Genomic DNA, 23,604 nt, shown 5'->3' on the forward strand with positions numbered 1-23,604 from the left:
AAAGTGATTAGATTATGAATTAAATTTAGTATGAAAGTTACTTTTGGCTTTCTATTACCCTTTAATTCTACATAATATTAATTTTATCACTTTATAAAAAGCAGTTGCTTATGTGATTTAAGTTTACATGAGTGTATAAAAAAAAATCAATATTTTCATCCAGAAAAAGACAATTTTCTATCTATATTGTCATCCATATGGCATCCATTTTTATACATCAGAATTGAATAAAATTTAAAAGAAGAAATACCGTGTCCTGTGTTAGTAATGAAAATGTATTCATAAAAATCGGATGCTATACGGATGATTCATATGGGATCCAATTTTTTTATTTTTGCTCACCCATAGACTTCAACAGGCGAGTGTGATCCAAAATACAGAAGAGACCGATGGGTGCTGTGACATTCCTCACACAGACATTTTCAATCTGTAATCTAAATAGCTCAATCCCATAACATTGCTCCTAGTGCTATGTCTGAGGTCGGGTTTATTTTTTTTTCATAGACAGCACTTGGACAAATATTACAGTTGCGTAAACATAGCCTGACAATACTTGTTGCAATGAAGCTTATCGTAACACGTAATAGAAGTTGATCAAGCAATAAATTGGGAACATTAGAAAAAAGTTTTCTCCCACCTCTACTCCACATGCAGAGATCCACATCACATATGGGCAGGAGCTGACAGGAGGGGGTGGGAATCCTTACTGCAGTCTATGGAGTGGATGTGATAAGCCAGAGATCACATGGGGAGCACTATGAGGGACTTAACCCTTACCTCTCTTGCACAGGACATACAACAGTACAAGCTGGGAGCAAAGAGGACGGTAAGGGTTAACTCTCAAATACAAAGGTGAGGACTCCAGCCCTCTGGCTGTGAGTGTCAGGGAGCCACACAGGAACACTCAGGGGGCCTTCTCTAGATGGGAGTCAAAAGGGCAACCTCTCTCCATGTGGAGAGTGACATGTCAAGCCTGACATGCCAAGATGAGGAGAATTTTAAGACTTGCAATGCTCCTGTAAGAAATATGTCAATTTTCTCTTCAGAGAAGAAGAGTACTAGAACTCTAGAGTCACCTATTGGAAGTAGCAATCCTAAAAGTCAATATTGACCCTTTAACGAGCCTTGAAATATGACTTTGCAAATTGAGATATTGGTTTTGGCTTTTATCCAGACACTGTTTCAGGGAACTGCCCCTCGTCAGTGCAGTTCTGTGAAACACCGTGATCGGGAGTTCGCTTGCATCACCTGCCCCAGGGTTGTGACGTGGCGTGTGATGCACCCAGCTGCAGTGGGTGTGTCAATATGCGCCGCAGTTAATCCAGTGTTTTTTAAAACCTAATACTCTGATTGGGTTGGCATTGTTTAATTGTATTCCCCTCATTGTCTTACGCTACGCCCCTGACGATGGCTGATGCCAAAACGCGTGTCAGGACTTGGTGCCATTCCAGTAGGAGGAGACTTAAATACAAGTAGTTACCACCCTGCTGTTTCTCTATCTCATTATCTCTTCAATATATGAATATATATGTAATTTCAGCATGAACTTTGTTGCTACCTTCATGTGCATTTAAATATATTTTTCACCCATTGGTGCATAATGCATATTGAAAGAAGACATCTATACTAAAAAATTTGATATTAATTTACTTAATGCATTTTTAACCTTGTATAATTGAATAAAGATTTACATTATATTCTATTTATTGTTTGAGAATTTCTAATGTATATATTTCTAATTTACGTGGTTCTACTTATCATGTGAATTGGTATCCTGTCTGAGAATGTTGCAGAGAAAAAGAAATTCCTAAGAGCATCTATAGTAGGTGACACAATAGGAGAGCGTATTTCCTAAAGTGGAATATAACATGAATGTCATTTCTGTCATTAGGACACACTGCGTGATTGCAACGAGGAGTCCACCTGTTACAACACGGTCATCTCCCCAATCTACTTTGTCTCCTTTGTGCTGACAGCACAGTTTGTCTTAGTCAATGTGGTGATTGCGGTATTGATGAAACACCTAGAAGAAAGCAACAAAGAAGCCAAAGAGGAGGCTGAACTTGAGGCTGAGATGGAGCTAGAATTTCAAATTCAGAACATTCAGAGTCCGGATAATGATAATTTCCTATGGGCTGGGAGAGACCTCAGCTACACTCAGGATAGTCCTTACGGATACATGAATTCTGTGAAAGATAAGGTTGACTCTCAGTCATTAGTACATCCCATGGTAAGAATTTATACTCAGGTAATGGCTGCAGGTCAATATGTTGCAGGAATGATGAAAGTATGTTTGTATATGTATGCTTATATAATTCTTCTGTGTAATGGCTGTGTGCCCTAATACTGCATACGTAAGGGAGTTGTAATAATGAGACATGCATTATCATACATTGCACTGAAGAAGGAGATTCTGAGGGAATCCAGAAAACATTAACCTGTGACCAAGTCCACATCACAGCAATGTTCTTTTTTACCTGTATGCCACACTTTGAAATTTGTTCTTAGAAGAAATACGGCTTCTTTTTTATGTGGATTCTGTCTGAAACCCGTCTGTAAAAGTGCAAAACCGTCAAAAAGAGTGAACATATTCAGAGCAATGCTAAAACAACTTTCTGTGCATATGTTCAATCTTTTGTCACTTCTTTTAAGCCCTTCAGAATTCAAAATCCATAAAGAAGTAACCTGACCATTCTTCTTTTATGTTCTATAATAATAATAATTTTTATTTATATAGCGCCAACATATTCCGCAGCACTTTACAATTAAGCGGGGACATGTACAGACAATAAATTCAACACAAGTTAAGACAATTCAAACAGTGACATTAGGAGTGAGGTCCCTGCTCGCAAGCTTACAATCTACAAGGAAATGGGGGGACACAGTAGGTGAAAAATGCTTGTTAATTCAGGTCTGGCAATTATAATAGGGATTTTCATATAAAGCTGCATGATCCGGTCATCAGCCCGTGTGTTTAAGTGCAATAGACAAGTATCAAGTGCAGTTATCCTGTGCATGAAGGGTGTGGAGACAGATGAATAGTAGGGTGCAGATTCAGAATAATATTTGGAAGGAGGGAACAGGGCAAAGTTAGCTTGCTGGGTAGTTGATGTGGTAGGCTTGTTTGAAGAGATGGGTTTTCAAAGCGCGCTTGAATAGGTCAGGGCTAGGTATCAGTCTGATCGCCTGGGGAAGTGCATTCCAGAGAGCTGGAGCAGCACGAGAGAAGTCTTGGAGGCGGAGGTGCGAGGTTCGGATTACGGGGGATGTTAGTCTTAGGTCAATTGTAGAACGGAGGGCACGTGTAGGGCGATAGACAGAGATGAGAGAGGAGATATAAGGCGGTGCAGAACAGTGGAGAGCTTTGTGGGTGAGAGAGATGAGTTTATACTGGACCCTGTAGCGAATAGGTAGCCAGTGTAATGACTGGCACAAGATGGAGGCATCGGTGAAGCGGCTGGACAGAAATATGACCCTGGCTGCCGCATTCAAGATGGATTGGAGAGGAGAAAGTTTGGTAAGAGGGAGACCGATCAGAAGAGAGTTGCAGTAGTCCAGGCGAGAATGAATAAGAGCGACAGTAAGAGTCTTAGCAGTTTCAAAGGTGAGAAAAGGTCGGATTCTGGAGATGTTTTTAAGATGCAGGTGACAAGAGCGACTGAGTGATCGGATGTACGGAGTAAAGGAAAGTTCAGTGTCGAATATGACCCCAAGACAGCGTGCATGCTGCTTGGGAGTTATGGTTGAACCCTCCAGGGTTATTTCGATGTTAGGTAGAGTGAGGTTAGTAGAGGGGAGAAACACAAGAAGTTCAGTTTTAGAGAGATTTAGTTTCAGATAGAGGGAGGACATGATGCTAGAGACAGCAGACAGACAATCCTTGGTATTTTGAATTAGGGTAGGGGTGATGTCAGGGGAAGAAGTGTATAATTGGGTGTCATCAGCATAGAGATGATACTGGAACCCAAATCTGCTGATTGTTTGTCCAATAGGGGCAGTGTATAAAGAGAAGAGGAGGGGGCCTAGGACTGAGCCCTGCGGGACCCCGATAGTAAGGGGACGAGAAGAGGAAGAGGAGCCGGAAAAAGATACAGTGAAGGAGCGGTCAGAGAGGTAGGAGGAGAACCAGGAGAGGGCCGTGTCCTTGAGGCCTATAGAGCGGAGCATAGTGAGGAGGAGCTGGTGATCCACAGTGTCAAATGCGGCAGAGAGATCCAGGAGAATCAGCAGGGAGCAATGACCTTTCGATTTAGCTGTTATTAAATCATTAGAGACTTTAGTGAGGGCAGTTTCAGTAGAGTGTAAAGAGCGGAAACCAGATTGTAAGGGGTCGAGAAGAGAGTTATCCGAGAGATAGCGGATTAGACGGGAGTGGACCAGGCGTTCCAGGAGTTTAGAGATGAAGGGAAGGTTAGAGACAGGTCTGTAGTTAGCAGTGCAGTTCTGGTCCAGGGATGGCTTTTTAAGTAAAGGGGTTATGATGGCATGTTTAAATGAGGAGGGAAATATACCTGAAGAAAGAGAGAGGTTAAATATTTTAGTCAGGTGAGTGGTGACCACTGGTGAGAGAGACTGCAGGAGCTGTGAAGGAATAGGGTCACTGTTGCAGGTTGTAGGCCGAGCAGAAGCGAGGAGCTTGGAAACTTCTTCTTCTGAAACAGGCTCAAAGATGTCTAGTGAGCTTGAGGTGCGGCAGGGAAGGGGATCCAGGCACTGAGGAGATAGGGCTGAGGTATCCTGATGGATGTGGTTCTATACATGTTCTAGAATGTTAAAAAAAAGCTGGTGGCAAAACCGTGGTAAAAGACATCAGAAAATACACTACAGGTAAAACAGCACCAGCATTGCCTTACAACGTGATCCTACAGCAAAATCAATGCTGGTATACTAGCATGTAAAAGACGCTATGTGCACATACCCATATTTCAGTTTCTGTCTACCAGCTTGATTGTAGAAAAGACTTCTTTCTGGCAGTCATTTGACGATGCCTTTCCCAGGCATGTCACAGCCAAAGTGCAAGCTCAAATTATTGGGATAAGATTTGCAGTTGCCACCAAAAACATTCCTAAATTGTTGCTAATCAACAGGCACGCTCTGAAAAACGGCAAAGAAAAGTCAGTGATGTTTACCTGCCCAGACCACCAGACAAATGTACTCTCAGGATATAGCAGGCCTGTGTAGTTAAGATGGTATTAACAGAGGTGTAAAAATACTGATGGAACAACCACTCACGGCCCACCAATCAATGAAGGGGGTGGCTGCTTAGTATGTTATTGCACAATAGAGACTTGTATGCGGCGCTGTTCACACAATGGTAATGCGCAGCATCCAGTTTAACAGCCTATTAGTGATGCCCATACTATTAGATCAGGCGGGCTGCCCAGCACTATCTAAATGCATCCCATGTGTATAGGCACCACAGTTTACAAGCCCAAATGGGCCCAGCTGAACCTTCAAATTTAAAGTGCAAAAAAATTCATATAAAAATATGTGAGGTATTAGTAGATATCTTGGCCAACATATGCATGCTCACAACCCACGTCAATGGCCCCCACATTTACGAGTCCTATCACTAAACAACAAAGCAACTAAAAGAGGACTATAAATATTCCAAAAATTTGAAAAACAGCAGAAATAAGGCAGTGATGTTTATTCAACAGGCATGCTCTGCCAGAAATGTTATTACTCAAAAATCAGAAGAGACGGAAGCAGCATAATTACAGGTGACAAAACACATGGAGAACAATGATTTTACACTGGAGCATTCCCTTATGTTATAGCTATATAGACCAGAGGTCAAACAATAAGCAATCAGAGCCAACAAGGTTTCTTCCAATATCCGATAACCAAAGCAATTCATAGTACTCACCTTCTTAAAGGGAACCTGATAAAATGCAATCCAGACAGTATATATGGGAACCTAAGCAAATTAATATATACGGTAGTTTTATGGAAAAACACTGCTGTTTTCACTGAGTCTAGGAGTCTAATGGGTGGTCTTATCGGTGATAGACAGCCTTCTTTTTATAAGTGTACATACTGATTGCTGTCAGTTTATGAGTATGGACCTCTAAGCACAGAATGAGTAGGAGTTAATGTAGAAAATGACATGTTACACTGATATAAAGTTTCATGGGAAAAGATTCAACCTGTGCTGCTCCTCTGGCTCTATAACATGCTGCCTGTAGCATGGATTGTATTTTCAATGGCTAGGTTCCCTTTGAATGATTTTCATGTGCTTTATTTTAGAAAACATTTCAAAGAAAATGAAGGGAGTCCTAACCTTTTTTTCTTTTTACAGGAAAGACATATGTTTGATACTATATCGTTACTAATCCAGGGATCTTTAGAGGGTGAGATGAAACTTATGGACAACCTTTCTGGTTCTGTATGCCATCATTATGCTTTGCCGCCATTCGACAAAGGCTCTTCTGAGAAACAGGTTAGTATCAGCTATAGAAAGCTTTCTATCTGCAACACAGCATTGTATTATCATCTTCATAATGTCAGTCCTCCTATGCACATTACGCTCAGTCTGCTCTCCTGCTGCATTCTACCATTGAGCAGCAACTAAAAGAACACAGGGATGGGAAAACAACAAGCTCAGAGGCACATACTCCTCGAGCATATTGAGAATTAAAACTTGTTCTTCAGAAAGCTATAGCAATAGGTATTAAAAATAAGGCTTTCAAACTCTGGTGAGGTGAGGACAACAGGCGTCAATGCTGATCTACATCATCTTGAGAGTAGTGCTGTGCATTCACATGCATCATCATCTCAGCTTCTAGGGGCAGCAAATACTATACTGGCATACTCTGGAATGCTATATAGATGGGAAGATTTTCATAAAATAGGCTTGTTGGCAAAGAAGACAAATACAAACAAAGATAATACCTCCAGTGCGGAAATCATCACAATTGTGAAATATAGTTGAAAAATAATTGGGTCACGTTTATATAACAATTTAGGTGTACTTTTACTTAAAAGGGTTTTCTGATTTTGGAAAACCTTTGTTCTATGGCTGCAGTTTATTTAAGAAACAAACAAACTTTGCTTTACTAAACCTCTCCAGGTCCGGCACAGAGTCTCCTCTGCTTCTCTCAGTGTATGGTTTTGTCTGCAATGACGTCATCAGAACTGCAGCCAATAATTGAGCTTAATGGCCCTGAGCAATACGTGTTATCAACTTGGACAGAGCTCTTGAGCTTACTTACTGGCTTCAGCGCTGTTTATTATTGTCTGCAGGGCTGACACCACATCGACACACAGAAAATCAGAGGAGTGTCACGACTCTGCTGTCAGGTGTACCAGGACTAGGGGCTCCTTCCCTGTCCCTAACGCTGTCCCTAGCTCACCCTGTTCCCCGGATTACTTCTGATGCTGAGGACGGCGGGGCCATGTACCTTGCCTTAGCTCCTGAGTCCACCCTCAGTCTTTACCCTTCCCCCACCCAGGGAAGAGGGGAGTAGTAATGCACCATAATACACCAGCCAGGCAAAAAAGGTAATATGAACAGGGGTAACCAAAAATACTAATCATACAAATATACACACAAAAAACAGGGGTAAACTCCGGGGAGTGGAGTATGGAGTTAAACCAAAGTATGAGAAGAAAGGTAAATTATCACACACTCAAAACCTAGCAACAGTTACAGATAAACCCACCAACCGCCTTCTGCTATATTAACCAACAACCTCCAGCCATGCATCATAAGCTAGCCCTGATAATGAGTGCTAGCCAGGACCCAGATTATATAGGAAATGGGAGTGGCTAACAGTCCACAGCTGAGAGCCTTAACCAGGAAAGCTTCCAGGAGCTCTAAACAGAGCAGATTAATCCCTGGGCTGCTAAAAAACTTTACACCGTTTAATATGAAGGTGAAGTGCTTCTAATAAGTGCAGTAGTAGGAGAATTCAGACGCTGCGGTCTTCTAGCTCCTGTCTGTCACGGTAAACCTGTGACAAGGAGACTCACTGCTAGACCTGGGAAAGGTGAGTGAAGACTATATAAGAAGAGAAGGAAGATCCGGCACTGAATACTTGATAAAATCCACAGGAAACTTTATTCACATATTTTCATAATAAAAACAGAAAGGGGAAGAAGACCCCCACGCCTTACACGCTTCGAACCCCACAACAGGTTATTCTTCAGAGGCATAAAACAAAATGAATTGCAAACTAGTTATAAACGTTCTCAACCAACCGAGAGACTCCACACATGTGTATAATCAAAAAGGCAGGCAATTAAGCCCTCAGATTACCGGTGAAGTCACTCCCTTGCTTGAAAAGACACCTGAACACCAATAGACAAAACACACAAAATATACAAAAATATGTATGCGTTACGTACGTATAAACATATAAATACATGACAAATTTCAATTAACATATTAATCTTATTCATAATACATAGAAATCCACAATCCTCAAAAGAGAAAGAGAAAAAAAAAACAAAAAAAACTCAGCACTCAATAAAAATACATGAGATCATTCCTATCATTTAAACCTTGCGGGTACCGTGCATCAAGCGCAAGTATCCAAAACGCTTCCCGACAATGTAGTAAATGTTCCCAGTCACCCCCTCTAGGGGGTTTCGCTACCTGTTCTATTCCCTTTACTTTGAGACTACATAAATTGCCCCCATGTATTTCTAGAAAATGTTTAGATAAACCAGACACATTCTTGCGACTGGACATGGACTCTGGATTAGAGGCAGTGATGTGCTCACTTAATCTCCTCTTCAGCTGCGTGTGGTACAACCAATATAATAAATACCGCACAATGTGCACTCTGCCATATACACTAAATGAGTGGTATTACAGTTCATATAGGTTTTAATTTTATAATATTGTTGTGTGCTGTAATTAACAAATCTATCTGTGATATCCATATACCGGCACAAGCCGCACAATTTCTCGCCACACTTGTAATTACCCAAATAATTTAACCACGTGGGTTTAGTGCGATCAGACAAATACGACGAGGGGGACAAAAAATGACTCAAATTTTTAGCCCTCTTTGAAACACACCTATATCCTCCAGGTAATATTTCCGATAAAACCGGATCTTGGTGCAACAGGGGAAGATGTTTATGTAGAATTTTAATGACACCCTTATAATCTGAACTAAAAGCGGTTGAGAAAGTAGGGATATTTTTGTTTTGATTAATATGTGATGTATTACTTTGCAATAAACTATTCCTAGTTTTATTATCCACTTTCTTAATGGCCCTGTCCAACATCCAGTCCTTATAACCCCTTTTTGATAACCTAGTGCAAATATTGTGGCTTTCAGATTTATAAAGAGCATCATTAGAACACGTCCTTTTGGCACGGATTAATTCACCCAACGGTAAATTACGTATCACATGTGGCGGGTGACAACTATCCGCATGCAATATGGCATTGCCACTAGTTTCCTTTCTAAATAAGGAAGTATGTATATTCCCCGTATTAACATCTCCTGTAAGTTTAACATCAAGATATGTGGCACAAGCACCATGTATTTCATAGATGAATCTGATATTTAAGGTGTTATTTCCAATGTAACTGAAAAAATCAAGCATGCCAGGAGAGGGCCATACATCGCTGCAACCGAACCTTAACAGGATCACGTCATCAATGTATCTCCCCCACCACAGTACATTATCCAGAAAGGGATTATCCACAGTGTATATGTATTTATTTTCCCAAAAGGACATATATAAATTGGCTAAAGTAGGAGAAAATTTAGACCCCATCGGGCAACCACACACATGAAGATAGTACTGAGTGTCAAATTTGAAAAAATTAGTGCTCAAAAGATGTTGCAATGCCATGATAATGAATCTTTTAAGATCAGAACTGAAATTGCTTCTCTCAGTCAGAATAGTGGAGACAACAGATAATGCCAAATCGTGAGGTATACATGAATATAAAGCAACAACATCACATGTTATCCATGTATGATATGGCCCCCATGTGACCTCCTGGAGTGCCTGCAATAGCTGTTTAGTATCTCTAATGTGACCTGGTGTCCTCAAAACCAAAGGTTGTAATTTTCTGTCTATCCACTCAGAGAGTTTTTCATTAACCCCACCAATGCCGGCCACTATGGGCCTAAAGGGTGGAGGGAACACGCCTTTGTGAGTTTTAGGCAAGGCGTGGAACATAGGACACACTGGTTTATCCACGCATAAAAAAATCTGCCATATGTTTGTCCAATATCCCCAACGCAAGACCACAGATAAACCTTGCTGAACACAGCTGGTAGGATCATTACTCAGGGGACGATACGTGTTAGTATCCGATAACATGGATATAATTTAATTTGCGATATAATAATGAATCCAAAATCACCACTGACCCCCCTTTGTCTGATTAACGGACCACTACATGTCAGTTCCTACTTAATAAATAAAGAGCGTGCTGCTCATTTGCAGATAAATTCATACAAGACTGCACATCAGAATCCAACAAAGATTTAACTTCACGTTCAATTGCCCTCTGGAAAGTATCCATAATAGGCACTCTGGATATCAAGGGGTAAAAAGTGGGATTGGATATTAATACATCCGAGTCACATTGAACTACTGCATGTTGATTTGTATCCTCCATACTAGACAACATCTCAAACATGATTTGATCTTTAACAGAAGCCGCAAGTGGTAACAAATCATCATTATTGAGACTCAAAGGTGATGTATCAGAATTATGATTATCGATACCAGACTCAGGAGTAAAAAAAATGTCTCTTAACTGTTAATAATCGCACAAAACGATTAACATCACATAATATTTTAAACAAATCTCCTCTGCATGTTGGAACAAAGGAAAGTCCCCTCTTCAAAACACTCAGCTGAGCTTCGCTCAGTATGGTAGCTGAAATGTTAATAACTGTAAACTCATCAGAAGCAACAATGTCACCGTCTATTTCCTCCAGCGATTCGTGTTCCGCAGACTATATTGATGTTTACTTCTTACGTCGACGTCCTCCTCTCCTTCTTTTCTTTGATTGTTTTTTGCATGCGATGTTGATGGTAACACCTGATTGGAATCCATTGAGCCCTCAGATGTGGTAGGTGAGTTAAATGACTGTTCACATGAGGAAAAACTGACGTTATTGCTGCGGAATGATTGACCTCTTTTAAGAATAGATCTAGGCTTATACGGAGTAAATTGCTTCCAAGCATAAACCATGTTAGAGTCGTAGTCCCTGCGATCACTCAAGAACTTGGATACTTGCGCTTGATGCACGGTACCCGCAAGGTTTAAATTATAAGAATGATCTCATGTATTTTTATTGAGTGCTGAGGTTTTTTGTTTTTTTTTTTGCTTTTGTTTTTTTTCCTCTTTCTCTTTTGAGGATTGTGTATTTCTATGTATTATGAATAAGATTAATATGTTAATTGAAATTTGTCATGTATTTACATGTTTAGACGTACGGAACGCATACATATTTTTGTATATTTTGTGTGTTTTGTCTATTGGTGTTCAGGTGTTTTTTCAAGCAAGGGAGTGACTTCACCGGTAATCTGAGGGCTTAATTGTCTGCCTTTTTGATTATACACATGTGTGGAGTCTCTCGGTTGGTTGAGAACGTTTATAACTAGTTTGCAATTCATTTTGTTTGATGCCTCTGAAGAAGAACCTGTTGTGGGGTTTGAAACGCGTAAGCGTGGGGGTCTTCTTCCCCTTTCTGTTTTTATTATGAAAATATGTGAATAAAGTTTCCTATGGATTTTATCAAGTCTTCAGTGCCGAATCTTCCTTCTCTTCTTATATTTGCTACACATGGTGGTCAGCCATTTGATCCATAGGCATGACCGGCTTACAGGACTATTTTTGGTGAGCACAAATCCATTTCCCTTTTCCTATTTTTTCAAGTTTATTTGAGTGAAGACTAGTTTGCTCATTTTTATTTTTAAAATAAACTGTACCCAGAAAACCCCTTTAAGGCCTTTCATAAGCTCAAATCTTTTATTATCTATGTATAAGGTAATTGTAACGTCATCCTTTAAGGTTCAGGCTACACTGTGACATCTGTGGCGAAACTGTTTAATCAACTTGGGAACATTGGTTGTAATATTTTCCTATGGTGCCTCTTTGAGACCTGCGACATAACAGTCTCGTATGTTTCCAAATTGTTACTGGTCACAAATTGCATGGGACACAATTGTCATAAACTTGTGTGTGACTTGTCTGCAACTTGGCTGTTTGATTTACAGCAAAAATCAGAGTTCTACAATAGTCACACCACAGCAAGTCGCAGACAGGTTGCGCAAAGTTTTTGGGTTGTATGACTTGTTAGACCACTACCGTTAACGAGACACATGTTGCCATGTAGTCTTAGCTTAAAGGTTATGGTACAGTATCACATGCTGTATATTCTTCAGAAATTGCTTTTGAAAGCCCTGACTTCATGGGTATACAATCCTACATTAGCAAAATCGGTGCCATTTACTCACTTTTTCTGCTGAGATTATCTGATCAGGCAGGTAAATCCCCTTTTGTATAACACGTCCTTACCTTGCATACTGTTCCTTTCATAGCATTCTAGGATTTTGGTGAGCCCTTTCGTGCCTGCTATTGTAAAGCATTGGTGAACATTTTATGGCATCTAGTAGAAACTACTATTTTATTCATCAGCAAATTATTATAAAATTTCTGGGTAAGAAATGCGTCGTTCTGTAGAAGCGCAACATAAAAGGGTGAACTAACAGTAGTCTGATTTTGGTATTTTTCACAATAAAACACAAGATACAAAACAAGTGATACAATCAGACAATGAGGGGGTACATAACCACAACAAAAATATAATTAACCTTCAAAGAACTAAAGCCCCATTACACAGTACATAGCTGTCAATCACTTGGTCATTCAGCTGATGGGCTATCTCTCCAGGGTCCTCCAAACACAAGTGCTCTCAGCTCAGCCTCATGCTCCTAGGTTCTCTGTGATAGAGCCACTGCCAGACTTCTTTGGGGGTGATTTTTTTTCTCCTAGAGAACAAAAAGATCAGCTGTCAGAAATCCGACATGCTGGATCCTTCATTACCCTGACATCATCTGTTGGCGGAGAGTCATGAGACTGTCAGAAGGTCTAACCCATGTTAGCAGGTTAGTCTAACGTGTATCGCGGCCATTAGTACGTATGGCTTAGGAAACAGCATTAAAAACAAAAAAAATTGAGTGCAAAAATATTAAATCTATAATAAACACAGATGAAAGGAAAGAGAAGGGAAAGAAATGAGAATAAAAGGTTCAGGCTATAACAAACTTCTGGAGTTCTAAGAAGTCATGATACAGTTTAAGTCAAGGCCAACATGTTGACAAAAAATGGAGTCTGCTCTCATACTTATTTAAAGAGACTTCAAATACAGACCTAACTGTGCGGATGAATGCACACTGCCAAATCACTCCCACCTAGAGTGGCCAACGGCCACGGGATTTTACTGTACATTGTCTGTTTTACCCTAAATACAGGCATCAAACAGGTGGGTTTATCTACACGTAAGTCCTTATTTATATCTGTATTGCCGCAGGTTGAGCTAATATTTTTCTTCTGCATTTTTCTATATGTTTTTCCTATATGAATGTAAGTAAGACGCATTATATTTTGATAGGTGGCTCAGTGATTTCGGTGTGTCATTATAATTTGAAGTATTTTAAATCTTGCATCACTGCTCATATATTTTTTTGTTATTTATTTTAATAAACATTACTCAACCACAACCGTGGGGCATAATGCTGAGCATATCACAGAGCATGAATCAGAAAAAGCTTAAAAATCATCATTCTCGGCATCACAAAGTCCTGTGTAAACAGGACATGCTTTACCGAGAATATTCACAACCTTTGTGCACTGAACCATCTATTAGCGATCATTTTGCGTGCATCAGAAGTGTGGTCTGCCTATTTAAACAGGCTGTCAAATGAACACTGACCGCTTTCTGTTTGGTTGATCGACAATCTTTTACGGCCTTGGATCGGTCAGTGTAAATGAGCCCTTATGGTGGAATGTCAGAACAAATCTATTATTCACGTTATGGGGGGGTCATCCGGTAGTACAGCTGAAGATTAGTTCAGCCAATCCCAACTCTCTCTTTAGGTCTGTGTATGATGGATGTCTTACTTTTGGAGAGTTTCCCATTCCATATAAACTTATATAATTCTGAATTAAGGCTACTTTCACACTTGCGTTTTTTTGTGCTGCGTTTTTGTGCATAAATGCGCATGCGTTTTTTCCCTATATTTAACATGGGTGCGTATTGTCATGCGTTTGTACACGTTTGTATGCGCATGCATTTTTTGTAGTGTGCGCCCAGGCGCACAAAATGCATCCTGTTGCATTTTTTGTGCGTCTGACCTGTCTCAAAAAAATGCATGCGCACGCAATGCGCACGAAATTCACCCAAAACCCATTAAAGTCTATGGGAGCGCTGATGTGCGCATTGATGTGTTTTTATGCATGTTTGCACTGCGCACGCAGCGCAAAAAAAACGCAAGTGTGAAAGTAGCCTTACAGAGCGGAAAAAACATAAAGAAACATACTGTACATAAGGAAGCCCAGCAGAAGTATAGTAAGTGTGGTAGAAAGCTTATTCTGAATACCGTGCATTGGCCAGACCATGACTATGTGCTTGGTGTACCCTATAAAGTAGGCACGGATAATTATGTTAAAAAAATATAAGGTATTTTAATGCAGTTTGGAACCATTTGAATGGTAAAACCTGTTTGTTTGTGTGCTGCCATGAGGCTGATTTTATAGAAGGGATTAGCACATTGCAATTCTGCTAAAGAAAAGGAGCTTCATGTTGCATACATCAATAAGGGAATCAGACAGAATAAGAATAAAAACCTCCACCATATACATGAAACTAATGCGGGGCAAACCTGTCGATACTGATGTGTTCGGCCAATAGTCTAATGTGTATGATAGTCAAGGAAAATATCAATCGGTCATGTCCAGTTCGGACCGCCAGTCGCATAGCTCTCCCGCAGATAAGCCCCACCCAGCATTTCAGTCGGCAGCTTTCCCATGGTGAATACAGGAGTGCTCAACCACATGAGAGTTTGAAGAATCAGCTGATGGATGAATGATTAGCAGAAGCATCATCCACTTTCAGAAAAGTGGACTCTACATGAGTAATGTAAAATATCATAGCCAGATTCTATTCTTTCTCCCTGGCGGCAATGGCGACTCTCTGCTGCTGCTCTGGTCTCTATGCTTTGGCTATGGCGGTTACATTTTGACAGTAGCTCACATCACCACTGCAACTAATCACTGAGCCCAACGGCTTTGAAATGTAAATGGTAAAAGCCACTGAGCACAGGGATTTGCTACAAGAGTGATGCAAGCTATGACGTGATATCACCCCTTCCAGACATAGAGACAGAAGCAGTGGTGTGGAGCTAGGGAGATGGTGAGTACTATCTGGCAATGTTATTTTACATTACAGAGATCGTTTAGGGTTTACTTTCCTAAAAGTGGAGAACGCCCTTAAAAGGGACATCAAAAAGTGACCAATTTTTGCTCTTATTTTGTTCCTGTGGCTCCCAAGTTTTCAAAGTTTTTTTTTATTTTTTTTTTAAACTGCCATACGGTTCCAGAGATATGATCCTTTTTATTTAATGATAATTTTTATAGTTTTTAGCATCGGTTGTGGCTCACATGGTAATAATACAGAGCAGCCTAAAGATGCGTCCCCAGAGATTCTTGTGAGCCGCACCCATTAAATTTAAAACTAAATAAAAAAGTTCATACTGTATCTCTGAAACCAGGGGCGGACATATAATTGGTGCAACCTGTGCTACCACACAGGGGTCCGAGAGGTAAGGGGGCCCATTTCTACCTCCAAAGCTGGTGAAAGACACCTTCTGTATTGAGAAACTAGTTGCATGTATTGCTCAGGTGTGATTTTGGCCCATTCTTCCACACAAACATTCTTCAAATCCTGACTGTTCTGTGGGCTCCGCCTATGAACGCTGAGCTTTAGTTCCTTCCATAAATTTTCTATTAGATTCAGGTATGATGTTTGGCTGCGCACTTGTAGCAGCTATATTTTCTTTCTCTGAAATCAATTGAGAGTTTCCTTGGCTCTGTGTTTGGGATCATTGTCTAGCAGAAATGTCTAACCCTGTTTCATCTTTATCATCCTGGTAGATGGCAGCAGATTTTTATCAAGAATGTCTTGGTACATTTGACTATTCATCTTTCCTTCAATTATAGGACGTTTGCCAGTGCTGTATGCTGAAAAACATTCCCACACCATAATTTTCCCACCTTCAAACTTCACTGTTTATATGGTGTTTTTGGGGTGATATGCATTGCCTTTTGGCCTCCAAATATGGTGTGTATTATGACATCCAAAGAGTTAAATTTTGGGCTCATCTGACCACCTATATTCTTTCAATATTTCACAGGCTTGTCTAAGGCTATGTGCACACGTTGCGTAATTGCTTGCAGAAATTTCTGCATCTCTTGGCAGAAAAATACAAGCTTTTTTATGCATTTTTGATGCTTTTTTGCATGCTTTTTTTCATTCGTTTTTGTAAATCCATAGAGCTAAATAAAGATATCTTATTAAAAAATGAAAAAAAAATTGTGATGTCATTTCCTTGTTCAACCTCTTCTTTTTCATTCTCCATTTTGGAGTTGAAGACCATAACATTTTTAACATACCATGTTCAAATTTATAATGTTTACACACACAAATATAAGTGTGTGTATGTATATATAAGTCAGATACCCTCATTAATAAAACGGTGAAATAAAGACACAAATACAGTCACCAGCCGATGTAGGAGCATTAACATAATTAACCTACATATGCCGTAACAAAACAGCAACTGTCAGTAATCTGCATGAAATGAAATATCTGTTTATTTTCCAAAAAATGTAATTGTGACAGCTGAGGGCTGATGTTAATATTCTGGGAAGAAAAATAAAAGGCTATTACTATCAGCTCACAGCTGTTTTCTTAGCCTTTACTGGCTAGTTTACAGGGGAACCCCAGAAAAAAATTGAAATGGGGTCCCCCTATAAAATGGAACCAGCAAAGGCTAGACAGACAGCTGTGGGCTGATGTTAATAGCCTGGGCAAGGGCCATGTATATTGGCACCCCCCCAGGCTAAAAACATCACCTCTCAGCCGCCCCAGAAATATCACATCTTATAGATGCGCCAATTCTGGCACTTAGCCCCGCTCTTCCTACTTGCCCTGTAGCGATGGCAAGTGGGGTTCATATTTGTGGGGTTGATGTCACCTTTGTATTGTCAGGTGACATCAAACCCACAGGTTAGTAATGGAGAGGTGTCTATAAGACACCTCTCCATTACTAACCCCATATTGATATTGTATAAGAACACAGACACCCAGAATAAAGTCCTTTATTTAAAATAATCACACAGACTCCTTTATTGAATCTAAATTTACCATATTTACTGAACACCTAATCCACGATGCCCTTATCTCCTGAAAGCAATAAAAAAATGATAAACCAACATATAATACTATCCTATACACGCAAACGGAAGGTTTGATGAATATACCACAACCAGAAGTATAGATCACAAAAGTAATATTTATTTATGTAAAGTACCGTTAAAATACATCATCAGAACTGCAAAGTGCCACAAATTCAGGGAAGGGTTATCTCCATATAATAGTCACTATATCAAATGCCACACCTGACATAGCCACATAGTATTAAATTATATTGATTGCAAATAGCAAAGTGAAGGTGCCCAAGAACATACAGGTTCTAGTCTTAAAACAAATGAAAGGATAGAAACAAGCTATAATTACTATATCATAAAGTGCATCCAGGGCCACCTTCAGGGCATGACAAGCCTTACTGCTGTATGGGGCCCGGTGAACAGCAGTACAGAAGGGGGCCCGTAGATCAGGGCCCCCGCTCCTGAGCTGCCAGTCATCGGGCCCCAAGTGCTGTGCGTCATAGGGGCGCCGGGCGGGCACCAAGTGTGCACTGCGATCGGGCCCCAAGTGTGCGCTGCACCAGGCCTGCAGCGCACACATCAGCAGAGCCGCCACAGCGCCCGACATCCGAAAGATAGAGAAGTGCTGAAGGACCTGTGGTGACGTCATCATCACAGGCCTTCAGCATTGATCAGCTCCGCCCCCTGATCGCAAGACGATGAGGTCACCACAGGTCCTTTCAGCTCACATAGCAGCAGCTCCATCTTCAGCGCAGGAGCGAGGTCAGGTAAGAAGAAAGTTTTTATTTTTGAAAGGGGCAATATGTATCCCTGGCAGAATGGAGACACGGGGGCAGGATTGGAGACACACAGGGGCAAATATGGAGACAGGGGGCAAGATTGGAGACACACAGGGGCAAATATGGAGACAGGGGCAGGATTGGAGACACACGGGCAAATATGGAGGCAGGATTGGAGACACACGGGGAAAATACGGAGACAGGGCGCAGGATTGGAAACACACGGGCAAATATGGAGACGGGGCAGGATTGGAGACACACAGGGGCAAATATGGAGACAGGGTGCAGGATTGAAGACACACGGGGCAAATATGGAGACAGAGGGCAGGATTGGAGACACACAGGGACAAATATGGAGATAGGGGGCAAAATGCAAGACACGGGGTAGAATGCAAGACATGGAGGCAGAATGCAGACATGGGGCAGAATGCGAGACATGGGGCAGAATGCAGACATGGGGGCAGAATATGAGACATGGGGGCAGAATATGAGACATGGGGGCAGAATGCAGACATGATGGGGCAGAATGCAGACATCATGGGGGCAGAATGCAAGACATGGGGGCAGAATGCAAGACATGGGGGCAGAATGCAAGACATGGGGGCAGAATATGGCAGTGAGACACAGGAGGGGGCTGAATGTGACAGTGAGACACAGGAGGGGGCAGAATGGACATGGGGGTAGAATGTGAACATGAAGGCAGAATGCATGACATGGGGGCAGAATGCAAGACATGGGGGCAGAATGTGACAGTAAGACACAGGAGGGGGCAGAATGTGACATTGAGACACAGGAGGGGGCAGAATGTGAGACATGGGGGCAGAATGTGACAGTGAGACACAGGAGGGGGCAGAATGTGAGACATGGGGGCAGAATGTGACAGACACAGGAGGGGGCAGAATGTGACAGTGAGACACAGGAGGGGGTAGAATGTGACAGTGAGACACAGGAGGGGGCAGAACGCGAGACACGGGGGCAGAATGACCATGGGGCAGAATGTGAGATACGGGGTCAGAATGGACATGGGGGCATAATGTGACAGTAAGACACAAGAGGGGGCAGAATGTGACAGTGAGACACATGAGGGTGCAGAATGTGACAGTGAGACACAGGGGGGCAGAATGTGACAGTGAGACACAGGAGGGGGCAGAATGTGACAGTGAGACACAGGAGGGGGCAGAATGTGAGACACAGGGGGCAGGATCATGGGGCAGGATGGATACAATGTAGAAGGATCTGAAGATTATGTGGGGGCAGAATGAGAGAAAATATGGCTGAAGCAGGATGGGGGATATTATTACCATAGGGGCTAATTAGGGGATATTATTACTGCAGTGATGTATTTATTTTATTTTTTGAGGATACTGTTTTAAATGGGGGGAGGTTCTGTTACTGTGCAGAGCGACACTATGTCGCCTTTTTATCTTCATCTGGTGTAGTGTAGAAGTTGGGGAAAAAATTAAGTAATGTGTTCTGCAAGTGGAGCTCTAGATAACTGTGTTATTTCCTGCAGAGACGAGCCCTAGCTGGAAGACGTGATGGCGATCTGTGCTGGATGAAAGATGAAAAGCAAAGATGAAGGACTTCACCTAGAGACATCAATGGTGAGTTTGTGTTACTTGTACAATGACACTATACACTATATACAGAGTGCCTTCGTATAATGTCACCAGTGATCACATTACCTGTACACTAGCACTATATACAGAGGTCCTCTGCATAATGTCACCGGTGATCACTGTATTACCTGTACACAGACACTACATACTAAGTACAGATCTCCTGTGTATAATGGCACTTATGGTGATAGTAATATGTTTTTTTATTAATGATCAGTATTGTAGTATCCAGTCACCATGTGCTGGTAATATGTGGTCTGGTCATGGTGCGGTGGTATTTGTCCCTTGTATGTGCTATTATTCTGTCACTGGTGGTAATATGTGGTCTGGACATGGTATGGCTGTATTTGATCCTTGTATGTGGTATTATTGGTCACCATGTGGTGGTAATATGGTGTCTGTGCATGGTGGTATTTGTCCCTTTGGATGTGATATTATTGGTCATTTTAAAATTTGAAAAATAAATAAAAAATATACCTAAATTGTATTGGATATTTTAGCAACTGTTTAATAGGTTAGAGTAGAGTAGGGTCCAGCCAAAAGAGTCTACCTTGTGGTGGCAGATTTAAAAAATCTTTTGACCGTAACAAGAGCTGCTGGCTATGTGTGTGATCTGGAGATGGGAACTGTAATGTGTGATTGGTGAGAAGTGGAGTTTTTCCAAGAGAGAGCGGTGGGGCTGTGGACAGTTTGAGGGGTGGAGGGTGGGGCTGGGGTGGAGCCTGGGCGGAGTCTCAAGGGGGCCCCGAAAATTTTGCCAGTATGGGGCCCCGAAATTCCTAGTGGCAACCCTGAGTGCATTAGTGCAGAATTTGCAACTGTGTCAAAGCCTCCCATGAATGTAGCTAGATTGCTATAAGACACCCATATAAACCGCCATGTCAGCAATGTATACTTACAAATATAGACAAAATGGACAGGGTCACTCTCCATTTTGTCTATCTTTGTAAGTATACATTGCTGACATGGCGGTTTATATGGGTGTCTTATAGCAATCTAGCTACATTCATGGGAGGCTTTGAAACAGTTGCAAGTTCTGCACTGATGCACTTTGTGATATAGTAATTATAGCTTGTTTCTTTCCTTTCATTTGTTTTAAGACTAGAACCTGTATGTTCTTGGGAACCTTCACTTTGCTATTTGCAATCAATATAATTTAATATTATGTGGCTATGTCAGGTGTGGCATTTGATATAGTGACTATTATATGGAGATAACCCTTCCCTGAATTTGTGGCACTTTGCATTTCTGATGATGTATTTTAATGGTACTTTACATAAATAAATATTACTTTTGTGATCTATACTTCTAGTTGTGGTATATTTATCAAACCTTCCTTTTGTGTGTATATATTTGATCTGAGTTTTTTTTCACGTTTATTATGGGTCATTTGTGTTAAATATAATACTATCCTGTCTGATGTAGTCCACGGCGATCTCACGTGTAGAACAGTCATCGCTCTACCCAGCAGCCGGCGATACACTTACAGGAGGTAATTGCTCTCGCAATGTATCACTGAGCTGCCGTGAGAGTTCACCGGAGTTCATCAGCTCCGGTACTCTTACTTACGGCACTACCGCTGTGTGAGAACTTTCTCACGCAGCAGTGCCACAAAAGAGCACCGGAGCTGATCAGCTGATGAACTCCGGTGAACTCTCATGGCAGCTCAGTGATATACTGCGGGAGCTATTATCTCCTGTCAGTGTATCGTTGGAGGCCGAGTGAGATCGACATGGGACACTCGGTTTTAAATGGACTTCGGCAGAAAGGTGAGTATATGTTGGTTTATTATTTTTGATTGTTTGCAGGAGACTGGAGCATCAGGGATTAGGCGTTCAGTGAGTATGTATTTGTATGTGAATTTGTATGTAATTATGTAAATGTTTTAATTTTTTTTTACAATTGAACACAGGTGCCAGATGATGAGACTATTCTCCCATGATCGGCTCATGCTGTCTCTGTTATTATATGTGACAAAAGACGTAGTTGGAAAGGAATAGTAGTCCCATTAGACGATGCCTAAGTACAATCACTATGGGCTGTTCGTCGCATGTGTACACACACAGACACACACATTCTCTGCCCACACACTCTTCCTCATTCTGACATTATTTCCTTTGACAACTCGCAGCGTTTTTGGCAGCAAATCTATGGCAAATACGCAGCAAATACGCTAACATTTTTACACCTGCGTTTTTGCTGCAGATTTGACTGACTCAATTGAAGTCACTGGGTTAAAAATGCTGCAGAGTCGCAAAAAGAATTGACATGCTGCTGAAAATAAAACGCTGCAAGTACGGACGGATATTTACTGATCATGTGCACAACACTTCAGAATTGTCATTTTATTTCCTTGCATAAGTATTCCATTGCGTTTTTGGACCATTTGCGCGCATAAAAAAACGATGCGAAAGCACATCAAAAAGGTATCGTGTGCACATAGCCTAATTGTTGTTTAGCAAACTTTAAACGTGCTTGAACATGCATTTTGTTCAGCAATGGAGTCTTGCATGGTGAACATGCATACAGACTATGAAGGTTGAGTGTTTTACTTATTGTTTTCTTTGAAACAATTGTACCTGCTGATTCCAGGTCTTTCTGTAGCTATCCACAGGTGGACCTTTGCTCTTGGCCAACTCTTCTTATAGTTCTTTTTTACTCCACTGTCTAAAATCTTGCGGTGAGCACCTGTATTTCTGTATTATGGCAACAATGCTCACTGGAACCTTCAGTACTTTAGAAATTACTCTGCAACCAATGCCATCATTATGTTTTGCAACAATAAGTTTGCGAAGGTCTTGAGACAGCTCACTGGTTTTACCCATCATGAGATGTGTGGCACCTTGGTAAAGAGACACCTTTTTATAGGCCATCATTTGAACCAGCCGATATTATTTTTCAATAAGTGACAGGATTGCTTTCTAATTACTGATAGATTTCATGACTTTCCATGGCTTTTTACACCTTTCCTTATTCATGTTTTTCAATAATTTTTCCCTTTGTCATTTCTTATTGTTACATATAACTTAATGTATGGACATCTGTGGTTTGATTTCTTTGCCTGAATGCATTGGGTGGGTCATTACCAACATCTAGTCAGAATTTCAAGTCAGCACTTTTAGAAATTTACTTAGAAAGTTGATAACGTGTTCAATACTTAATTCACCTGCTATATATTGAGGACTGTCAGATAGTAAACAAGTTTTGTTATGGATAGGACATAGCACCCTGGGTGTCTGAGATGGAAGAGTTACTTATGCCTCCTGCGAATCACTAGGAAAAATCAAGTGGAGGGTCAGGTGAGTTAGTTGCAGCCTGTGTCGTTTTTTTCCTTTGTCAGTGTAGAAGGGGAAAAGATGTTTTGAGGGAGAAGCCTTTGGAAAGGGAATTTGTAGGAATACCCAGGAAATAGAAAGGCAATCTGATTCTACAGCGAGTGCAAGGTAAATGTAGGCTCTTTTTTTTCATGATGCTAAAAGTGGTGATCAAATAGATACATGGCCCCAGCTTCTTGGATGTTTGCTAGGAGTGGGTGTAATTGATGTATCATGCGGATGGTGCGTCTTGACATTTAAGGATACAAAGTTCTAAAAAGCAACTTTGCATTTCCCTATTCAAAATGTTCTTAGAATGGAGGGAGACCGGTTTCCTGTGCAAGGGCTGTACGCTTGTTAAATGATTACTATACAGTTTGCAAGCACAGCTCTGAAGTTGGCTGGATCACTTGACCTGGCAAGATTCACTGTCTCTCCACTCTTGCAGTGCCTCA

General features: G+C 41.1%; 1 protein-coding gene across 6 annotated transcripts in view; it reads left to right on the forward strand.

Annotated features, from left to right (window-relative positions):
* Positions 1–23,604, forward strand: part of CACNA1G (calcium voltage-gated channel subunit alpha1 G) — a 341,842-nt gene that overhangs the window by 212,750 nt on the left and 105,488 nt on the right. For all 6 annotated transcript variants that reach the window (XM_073588056.1, XM_073588061.1, XM_073588058.1 and 3 more), the window contains 2 exons: positions 1,892–2,230; positions 6,302–6,442. In XM_073588056.1, the coding sequence (XP_073444157.1) occupies positions 1,892–2,230; positions 6,302–6,442 (480 nt within the window). The remainder of the gene's footprint in view (positions 1–1,891; positions 2,231–6,301; positions 6,443–23,604) is intronic.

The sequence above is a fragment of the Dendrobates tinctorius genome, unplaced genomic scaffold (assembly GCF_039654945.1).
Source record: "Dendrobates tinctorius isolate UK_male_01 unplaced genomic scaffold, ASM3965494v1 ptg000103l, whole genome shotgun sequence".
Lineage (NCBI taxonomy): Eukaryota > Metazoa > Chordata > Amphibia > Anura > Dendrobatidae > Dendrobates > Dendrobates tinctorius.